The 11,162-nt window shown below is 37.1% G+C and overlaps 1 protein-coding gene across 3 annotated transcripts; it reads right to left on the reverse strand.

The window, feature by feature from the left end:
• Window positions 1-3,396: 3,396 nt before the first annotated feature.
• On the reverse strand, window positions 3,397-10,562 carry znf346 (zinc finger protein 346; the record flags this gene model as incomplete). Of its 3 annotated transcripts, none has more annotated exons than XM_082140175.1 (7): window positions 10,356-10,504; window positions 9,921-10,024; window positions 8,116-8,208; window positions 7,869-8,016; window positions 6,895-7,110; window positions 5,286-5,385; window positions 3,397-5,204 (listed from the first exon to the last, which is right to left on the reverse strand). In XM_082140175.1, exons 1-7 carry the CDS (start codon window positions 10,474-10,476, stop codon window positions 5,069-5,071), a joined length of 918 nt encoding a protein of 305 aa, XP_081996301.1. In that variant the 5' UTR covers window positions 10,477-10,504. The 3 variants fall into 3 exon arrangements, with proteins under 3 accessions (XP_081996301.1, XP_081996300.1, XP_081996302.1); XM_082140174.1 differs by having other exon boundaries at window positions 6,826-7,110; window positions 10,356-10,485; XM_082140176.1 differs by lacking the exon at window positions 3,397-5,204 and having other exon boundaries at window positions 5,282-5,385; window positions 6,826-7,110; window positions 10,356-10,562.
• Window positions 10,563-11,162: the final 600 nt, after the last annotated feature.

Here is an 11,162-nt window from a genome sequence, read left to right on the forward strand (position 1 = left end):
CATTAACAATTTGAGAACAAAGTATAATTTGCACGGTTTGACGTGACAATTACGGCAATGCTTTTTTCCCCTTAGTTGGTCAGAACAAAAGTAGATGTTACTTACTTGTTCAGATGACATTTTCCGGTGAAAATTCTTATGTTGGTTATACTTCCAAAAAGTAGAATCTATGATAGTGAATGACAGTATCCACACCGGCGCGGTGACTGACAGCCATACATTCTCCTCAAAACATTGGATTCATCCGCTCTGTGCCATGCCGAGGCACAACGCACGTAAAGTTGATAATTCCGCGAATAACTGCAATTGCAGATTTCAAACAGAGATGGCGACAAAGAGGAAAAACTACTGACTGCAGCTTTAAATGTCATAGCCTAACTGAACATGAACAAACAGGTCTTATTCAAACTTTAATTTTGACATTTAATCTCCTGATCCAGCCCTATGCAAAGCATGCTGGGAACTAAAAATCCACTGTTTAGTTTCCATTTATGCTGCAAAAATTATTTAGTAGTCTCATGTAAAAACGGAAGTTTACTCACAATTTTGTTTTAAGAAAATAGTTTTTTTTTTTATGTGTAGCAACTGTGAACGTTTAACTAACTGTTGTTTGTTTGTTATTCATTATTAGAGTTGATTTATTATCTATGTTGTATAGCAAAGACAAAAGTTTATTGACAATAAGCCACAATGACAGCGATAATCTGTTTCTAATGCTAACAACTCATCCTTGATGATTTACAGATGGTGAATGGTTCTGTCAGCACCATGAGCAATAAAACTGATTAGATTTTGGAGAAGTTTACATTACCACAAATGCATTTCAGAGAAGATATATTAGCCATGTATTGGCCCAAAATCCATCTTGCACCAAAAGTGATAAAGAAAAGGTAAAGACAAGTGTGTAAAGTACGCCATCTAGAGGACAAGGTCTGAACATGTATGCTTTTTTGGGGGGGGGGATGACATATATAAAGCATAAAGTTTAGTGCCCTTAACACACACTAAATTCTCACACTCTCTTTAATACCACTTCGTAGCGGTATTTGAGTAAAAGCAAAGGCCTATCCCATCATTCATCATGTTTAGGAACTCATGTGCCCAGAATCGGAAGAATTCGAATAAAACTTTTCAGTGCAAGTAAAAAAAATTTGAAAAAAGTTGCAACTGATTTTTTTTCACTTTGACAAAATTGTGTCATCTTTTACACAGGGACCACAGAACAGACATTTAACTTCCCACCTGAAGTCCAAGGCCCTGTCCCAAATTGTTCCACACTTCGTGTCACGTTTTTGCTCATCTTGACTTCTCACAACTTGTATGCTTTTTCTGGGCGAGATGGAGTGAACTGCGGCACTGACAGATTCACACGAACGAGCACATCCCGTAGCCATGAACTAAAGGCCAACGTTGGGATTTTTGTTAAATAATACATTACATTTCGGCGGGACATTAAAGCTGCAGTCCGTAACTTTCGCTGCTCTAGTGGTTAATAAGCAGAACTGCATGCGTCTTGCTGAAGAACACTGTAGCCGGAGCTACTTCTCTCTGTTTATATCTGTGACGAGTCACGCAGGTACTGGGCTACTCCGCAGTGGTACGACCCGAACCAGTCTAAAATAGTCAGAATATAAACACTTATTATATGTGTACTGTAGTGATTCAAGATAAGACAGATTCATGAAGGTGTCCCGTTTGTCATTTTAGGTTTCAGAAGGGTGCTCGCGAGCGCCCCCCTTTGTGATATGCGCCCTGTGATGTGTACGGTTACCGCGCCCGCACTGAAGCAGCCGATTGGAGGAAGAATGCAAGGGTTTTAGATTCCATTTAGGACAGGGCCCAACTCGCCTCTATAGAAAAGTAAAATTACATTGGGGGGAAAAAGAACCCGGGTAATTCACAAGTTACAACCGAACGCACATAAAACCATTTACACTAAAATGTCTAGAATTCCATATTCAGCGATTTGGCCATCATAACAGAGGACAGTGTTGACATACATATAGACAGTGTTGTGGGTAACACATTACAAGTAACTTGAGTTATGTAATCAGATTACTTTTTTAAAAAGTAACTAGTAAAGAAAAACATTACTTTTAAACAATATCTAAGTTACTTATTCAAATAAGTAACACAAGTTACTTTTTCTTTCCCATTTATTGACTGAAATCTCTCGTTCACCCAAAAATGAAAATTGTGTCATCATTTACTTATCCTCAAGTTGTTCCAAACCTGTATGAGTTTCAGTCTTCTGTTGAGCACAAAATATATGTTGGTAGCCAGGCAGTTGACGGTAGCCATTTACTTCCATAGTAGGAAAAAAATACCTTGGAGGTCAATGGCTAATAACATTCTTCAAAATATCTTATAACGTGTTTATCAAAAAATAATAATAATCATACAGGTTTGTAACAACTTGAGGGTGAGTAAATGATGACAGAATTTTCATTTTCGTGTGAACCAATGTCTTTGCTGCTGACCTTCAATGATCCAATTCCACCAAGCAAAAATGACTTTAGATAACCATCACATTTGTTTTGTTTTTTGTTTTTTTTAACATCCCATTCTTCTTCAATACAGAATGGCAGCACAGAGGTTTGTTTGATGCGGCGCCCTCTACTGTACAGGCCTAAATTTACATTTCCTTCAGCCTGAGGCTTTTTCATTTCACTTTTGGTGTGTAAGGGCCTAACATTAGGGAGTAACTCAATATTGTAATGCATTACTTTTAAAAGTAACTTTCCCCAACACTGCATATAGACGTCTTAACGGTACAGTAGCAAAAACAGAAAAAAACTGAATCTGATTCTTCAGTGTCTCTGGAGGGCATTGGGAGCATTGCTTACGGAAGCTTTAATTCGAAAGGTCAAAGACTTATGGAAGCTTGTTTCTGCCACGAAATAAAACTATTTAAGAGATAATTGCTACTTTTTATCTAGCAATTCTGACTTTTTGACGCACAATTGCGAGTTTATATCATATATTATATCATATCAGAATTGCGAGATAAAAAGCCATTACTTTTTTTATTTTTTATTCTATGGTGGAAACAAGTTTCCATAAAGAACAAATGAAAACCGGCAAACTTAATTATAGGAGGACTTTATTTTATTTTTAATATGGCTCTTTTTAAGTATCCACCTTATTTTAAATGTAAGAGCCATTTCTAACTTAAATTTGCAAGGCTTTCGGTGTCGGCCGCTTCCAGTTATTTTAGCTGTACAAAAACAGTCCGTTATGCTACAAACTGGTATTTATATTCATTTGTTATCGTAATCATAAACACGCTGGTTTACCGTTCTATGCACATTTATGAGAAATAACACATTGAAAAACCGGTAGATAGAGCAATTTCAGGTAGGCTATGCTCATTAAAACATGTCTGAAATACAGGAGTTCTCAAAACATTTTACTGGATGAAAAGTAACATACATTTTTTTTAGGCTCACAATGTCTGTTGAAAAGAAAATTGACCAATAAAAGCAAAATGACATCAAATACATAAATGCTACCAAGTTTGAAGGCCCTATGCATTCACGTAATTGCTGTTGTGCAGCGTAGAAGCCTTCAAGATTGCAAAAACATTCGTCAGTATAACATAACACTGTCTATACTCGCTTACAGTAGTTCTTCTGCTGACTGCTATCGTGTTCAATAGCATAACGGATTATGACGAGTCTGTATGAATTCAAAGCCCATCAAACATACATCTAACATACCAAGCTTAAAAGAGTAAAAACTAGGCTCTTTCAGTCTGAGAAAACATTAATGGTCTCTCACATTCGGTTCTTTAATGACAAAGTAGCGTTTCAACCTTTCACAGTAACTTCATATACAATTCCCCCGAATAAACGGACTCTTAAACAGAAGCGTTTGTTTAATATGGAGGTGCTAAACACTAATTGAACTATTGCTGATTTGACGTCTTAGCATTGGCATCAGTCTCTTATGCCAAGGACAATTTGCAATGTAATGTACATTGCAAAAATAAACAATGCAAGCCATACATTACACATATGCTCAACAGTCATCGAAAACTTGTTACATTTATGTTTCCCTATTTGAAATTCGAGAGCGTTTTCACATTATACCCTAACAGAGGCTTTCATCTTACAAGCACGTTTGAAACTAATCAATTTCTTACTAGATTGACTTTGTAAAAAGAGTAACACACCAGAATATACTGCAAGAGTCTATGTTGTGACAATGTCAAGATGAACTTATGCGTTTGTGCCTAAATGGAAACTAAAATAAATCACCCTTATGGAGCGGGACTAATTTTTTTATGATTGGACAATTTTAATCACTAGGACAAATTCAGTTTGGATGTGAGAACTGAAGCTTTAGCTTAAATCTCTAAGTATATGAAATTACAACATACTTCCTACTTAAAGATTCACGTTTACATGGAAATGGAAAGGAGCCATGAGAAATGAAAGACATCTACTGCCCAGCCTAAACAGAAATGACTAAAATTGCTTAAAAATACATAGATTTCTCCAAAATTGCTGTAGAAAATCAGAACTTAAGAAATAAAGCACTCTAAGCTCCCAAGAAAAGCAAACTTTCCAAATGTTGCGCACTATCAAATCCGACCCCTTTGAACTCCAAAGACATTCATTCAACACAAAACGTGGAGCTTGAGCGTTTTAAGATAAAAAGCAACAAATAAGAGTATCGATCATATAGACAAAACATCTCCCGAAACCACCTTCAGGACCTGCATCTGTGTGTGGAGAACATGGAAATTAATTTTTGTAAACCAAAAAAATACATAAACGCTAATAAACACTCCTAACACTCGAGAAAAAAAGAAAAAGCAGCACTCTTAAGTTTCGCCTCCGTTGCTTTCAGATATGGAGAGGGGGGGGGGGGAGCTGTGGAAGTTTATTGTGGTCCCTTCAACTGTGTGTGAGAGTGACAGAAGGAATCAATGGACGGGAAGAGATGTATCGTAGTGAATAGCTGGCATTAGGAGATGCACAGTGCAGACACACATTGACCTGTGCCTAAACAGAGGAAGCTTGTCACAAATGAGCAGAGGGCAACCAACGTCGAGGGCATCTTCTCACTCATAGCCTTCAGTGAAGCTGTTCCAGTCCCCCCCGGACTCCAGACCCTCCTGGTTGGGCGGATACTGGAAATCGGGCTGGTAGTTGTCGGGTGGGCAGGCGAACGCATTTGGCCCTTTCTTGAGTCTGTTGCTGTGGAAATGGGGGAAATATGTTATTTGTTGACCAATAAGAAAAGGAAATGTATTCAGGAAAGCAGCATGAGATACTCACTGGTTCTTGTGTTTGGAGCCGCTGATGTGGGCCTGGTACTGCTCCACGGAGTTCAGCTCAATATTACACACAGTACATGGGTAGCCCTTCAGTGAGGAGGCTGAGAGAAGTGACGTTTCACATTTTAGTGACAAAAACACAACAACAAAGAGTCATTGACAAATTTCAACTCTGAATAGAATTCGATTTGATAGATTCATTTGGATATTTATCAGGTACATTTTTCTGAAGGACATACAAACAAAGTGTTTTGTGTACAAATTTACTAACATTTAATTTGATAATATAATTTTTTTTATAATATTATTATAATAACTTTTTAATAGGGATGCACCCATATGAAAATTTAGCCGATACGGATAACCGATAATTCTTTATATTTGAAAGCCGATAACGGATATACTGGTTGATAAATCTAAATCCAAATTTTTATATCATTTTTAACAGCCTGAATACAAAAACCAAGTCTCACCATTAAAAGCCATGCCTCAAACACACATTTATAATGTTCTCATTATAATGTAATATAGCCGATATGACAGACTTGCGCTGCACGTTGCAATTAACTCTTTTTTTTAAGTTATTCCAATCATATTTCAAGTAATTCAAAACCATCATGGCGAACAGTGTGCATCTGAAGCGTATCAGCTAAAGGAAATAATACATCCTTATACAAATAAACGATCCTTGAGCTCGGCTCGGGACATCCCAATTTATTTGATGTAAATTTGTGTTTGTTGAATGCTGACGCTTTTTTATAAACTGTTTAATCTTTGTAAACAAAATGTAAACTTTGTATCTTTGATACAATCTGTATTGTAAAAAGCGCTATATAAATAAAGGTGACTTGACTTGAACAGAGAAAACTTATTTTTTTATTCTATTTATTAGACTGAACTGTTAAACAGTGACGGCAAACTAATAAAGACTGTGTGATCATGCACTGCCGTTTTCAGCGTTGTCAAAATAAAAGTCTGACCCATCCTCAAAATTAAAGTCCCACTTCTGACACAATGGGCCAAAGAGAAACTTATGGTACAATGCCTATAATTTAAGAAATGCCAATACCTGCCAATATATCGGTTGACCACTACTTGCAATAACCATGTATGAAGGAATATCAAATTCAAAATATATATTCAACTCACTGTTTATTATGTTAAACCGAATTTGATGTGCATGCAAATGTATTCAATAATATTCCTTTTGTTTTGTGCAACCTATTCAGTTATGGCATTTGCAATGTGGCAGAAAATATTTTGAAGTAAAAATAATATAGACTTATAGGAATTTAATTGAAAAATAAAAGGTTAAAAGGAACATTCCAGGTTAAAAACAACTAGAGATGCAGTCGCTTACCACTGAAAGTAATTTTGACTTCTAAAAACAAACAAAAAATGTGAAGCCTGTACTTTTTTTTTTAAAGCTTTCTTCATATTTATATATGAATTATTGATAAAATATTTTTAAAAATCTATAAAGCCACCAAAATGAATGCTATTTTTCTGACTGGATACAATTCTGAGATGTAGTTCCTTACATGAGAGATGTAAGTGTAAGTCCTGTTTGATGTCATGAAGGCTGTGAGACCCCCCTTCTATGTTCTGACCTGGTACAATGGACGGCCCATAGGTCTCCATCAGCTTCTGTTTAGTCAGGTGTTTTTTATGCTTCTTGCCATTGTAGTGCTGCTGAGCCATGAGGGGATTGTTGAAGGAGGCCTGGCAGATAGAGCAGAAGCGGTTGGGGTCACGCTCTGCCGGCCCCTGCACACCTTTCGGTAGCCCTTCATCCTTCTTCACCTGTGCTTTGGGCTGAGGTAATGCTGGAAGATGAGGGAAAACACAGCAGGTCAGATTTTTAGATGAAATGACCAGTTCGGAATATAATATTAGCGCTCTGTGTAATATTTACTGAATATTGTCTACAATTAGCATGTGAAAAACTAAAGAAGTGAAGAAGTCAGTCATTGAATCATTCATTTAAACCATTTTAAAAATACTGTTCAAATTAATTTTGAAATAAACTGCAGCAATTAATATTTTATCAGAACCTCTATTTTTATTTTATTTAGTAGTCTGTTCAGAATTGTGGGAGATTGTTGAATCGTTGAATGTTCCATCATGATTTTATTAAAGGTTTAATAGACATAGCCGAATGGTTGTCATTTAAGTATAAGATCACGTGGGTTATGAATCGAGTGAAGCTCTACTACATTGTGTGTTTTAAGTCAACATGAAACCGAAGTCTTTTCTTTTCCTTATTGTGACATATATCAGAGTGAAACGAAAAAACGTAGAGTTTGTCCATAGGGAATTGATTGAACTGTTGTGGTTTGCTATTGGTCGATCTCATGTGAGTGACAGGTTGTCCCGCCCGAGTGTCAGTAAACACGTCATCAGAAAAGAGAGGCAATGTTGTTGCAAGAGGGATTTTTTTTAGGTTTTATGTATTACAAAAATACCCAGTGCAAAAGAACTGATCGCAAAGCAAGACCATCTACTATAAAAAACAAGAGTACAGCTCAGTTTGTTCATTCCTGTATTTCAAGTACTAAATTTAATGATAATCAAGTCTTCTTACCAGGAGTCTGCTGACCGTAGGTCTTCAAGTGAAGGTTCTTGGAGTGAACTTTGCCCTGGTAATGTGACTGTGCCACGACCGGGGAAGAGAATGCCATGTTGCACACATTGCAGGCTTTGTATTTGCCCTCTTCGTCGACATTACTTGTCTGCAAAACAGAACACTGCCCATTAATACAGGACACAAACATATCCGTGATCTAATATTCAGTAAGTCTCCATGACATCTGGTTGCTCATCTGACTTACAGCATCATCTGAAGACTTGGACCGTTTTGCAATAGGCTCCTCATCACCGTGAAGGCTCATGTACCGGCGTACTTTGCTCGCATGTTTTTTGCTCTACAAGAAGAGACAGGAAGGTTAACATTGAGAAGGTCCTAATTTGTCCTTTAGCTGATGTTTTAGAAAGTGAGTCCTGTCATGGGACAGGAACTTTAACCACTAAAGCTATACCATCCTCAAGTACTATTCATAGGCGAGTATGTGAAACAGGGTGTAGTATGATACTGTACATACAATGATAAACATTTTATCCAGTAGTACACTACAGTTGACACATGACCTCAAACATTTTCTAAGCTTTATTCAGCAAATTTTTTTGGAAATATGTATAGCATCTTTCATTCACATTTGGGGAAAAAAAATTCTTAAACTTTGACAGTCAGATCAAATGACCAGATGATTTTCATGTCATGTTGAACGTATTGCATAGTGGGATACAGCCTTTGCACTTGACCACTTGTCTACTTACATGCCATATTTCCTGTATTTGGCCCAAGAGTTGGGCGTGAAGACCGCAAGTGTGTAGAACTTAGATTACCCGATGGGACACACGTACAAAATAGTTTTGTAAAAATTCAAGTTAAGTAAAAATTGTGCGTGTGTGTGAAAGTGTGCGTAGACATTGGCAGATCCTCCTGATGATGAAAATTATAATGCAGACATCCAAAGCATACTTTGGGCTTAAGACTCAAATACTGCTCTGAAGCAGTTTTAGAGAGAGTGTGGATTCAGTGTGCGTTATGGGCACTAAACTTTGGCATTTTTCCAACCTGGGACAGCCTTGCGCACTTGCTTCTTGTCATGCGCACTTCTTGTATTTTGTACACAAAAGTACCTTTTAAAGCAAGCCAGCTGACTCGGCGGCCATCTTGGGAAATATTTAGGGTGTGTTCACACATCGTAGTAGTTTGGTTCGCTTGGTTTGTTTGGCCTGAACCAAAAAAAAACATTTAGTCCTGGTCCGCTTAGCATTCACATTGGTATTTTTAGCACCAAACCTAAAGATAATGAACCTAAAGGCATTGGGATACGTTCACAACCTGATTGGTTGGCTTTTATGACATAGCCTATATTCGCCACAGAACTTACCGAACATCCAAAACAATGCTGTGTGCTGGGATAAATATGATGGTATTTTGACCAGCTGAGAACTCGTGAAGAGCTAATAAAATGTGTAAATGAGTCAAAACACCAGCAGGAATCCCTGGATTTTGGATGACAGCGTTCACACTTATTCAAATGAACCATGAGCAATCACTCCAGGGTTCATTTTAATCGAACCAAACATGCCAAGTGTGTGAACACACCCATAATTTAACTAAACATTTGAATAATAGGATATATTTCAAATCAGCAACTCATTCTGTCATGAACGGTATCATACTCTGTTTTACACTCTCTTATTTGGAACTTTCTTTATTAAAAGCACCACATTGGGTGTACAAATTTCTCCCTTTAAATATAATTGAAGTGTCCTGCACTCTACTATACACTGTCTCTGATAGCAGTCAGCACAGTGTGCTGTTATATACTGAAGAGTTCATCAATTTCAGTTAGTCATCTGAGTATTGCATGCATACAAACATTTTTAAAGTATGCATACTGCAGAAATAGTACGAGTAGTATGCTAGTATGTCATTGTGAACACAGCCTGAAATACTTGCAATCAATATTTAGCCCTTAAAACCACGTTTGGTGTTCTATTGGCTGACGAACAAAGGACGTGTTGCGATCATATAAACTTTGTCTATGTGAATGTGAAAGCTTACCTGATAATGTGCAAGTTTCTGGGATTCTGAGATTAAGACAGCGCTACACACTTTACACTGAGAATCGGAGAACAAGTCACTGTTCTCCTTTATCATTCGGTTCACTGAAAGACAGGTCAGCATCAGAAACAATCACTAGGGGCATTTCATTGTTGTATACAAGAAACATACAAAAAAGCTACAAGGCCAAGTATGCACACCTAAAATAGACTTTCTATGCATTTAATTGCAAGTATCAGACTATGTCTTACATCGACCTTGTGTACACTGTTCTGCCTATAGACACTAAAGCAGCAGTCCTGAGAGCTTGAGCTAGGCTACCATGCTCCCACTCTCAGGCACTGTACATTCTCGGAATAAATGTCATGTTTTACTAATAAATAATGCATCGAAAGTAACACCATTTATTCTGATTGAGTGTCGCCGATCTCTTACCCTCGGCCGCCCCTGAAGGTAAATATGGAAAATCTCCATTCGGCTCTTGCTGCGCCATGATGGTTGCAGGAGGCGGGTTGCGCATGCGCAGACGAGACATGCGCCGCACAAGTTTCTTCATAACGAAATGCTGTAACCCATTTTTATTCTGTTTACAAACAAATATGTGCACCATTTATCCTACATGCTTCACAAAATTATTTATATGCGCCAAGCAATGCGCATGACACAAGGATATGTAAGAGAATCTAGAAGAGGTTAACATGTCTTGTTCCTATAATTGGAGTGTAATTGAAGTGTTTATTTGCTAAAGGATCGTTACTTTTTTTTACTTGGCAAGTAAAGTTGGCATTCTTTTTAAGTTACGGCGAATCTTCCAACAAGCTGTTTACCATCTAACAATTTGAAGTAACGCAAAATAACCTCTTAATTCCCCTTAAGACCATAGATTTGACACAAATATAATTATTATCACCTCAAATGTTGTACTAACGTGTGCTGGTTTGAGAATAAATTGAGTCCAATTAGTAAATTCAGGAAGTGGTCTGACTCTAAATCGATCCAATTCTCGCGCTAACTGAGCCACAATTTTGTTGTTGGTGAAAATTATAGGATATTTACTTTAGTTTTTATTAACTGAATTTTGTCTTCAGCAAACTAAATTGGAACATATGAAATTTTAAACAACATTGTAAATTAAATTTGAAAATATATATATATAATAAGCAGGCTATGCGCCTATAAAGTAACGTTAATTACTGCGATTTATTTAAACGTTGGAGGATTAAATACCACGCTGATAACAAT

The sequence above is a fragment of the Leuciscus leuciscus genome (assembly GCF_965113295.1).
Source record: "Leuciscus leuciscus genome assembly, chromosome: 16".
Taxonomy (NCBI): domain Eukaryota; kingdom Metazoa; phylum Chordata; class Actinopteri; order Cypriniformes; family Leuciscidae; genus Leuciscus; species Leuciscus leuciscus.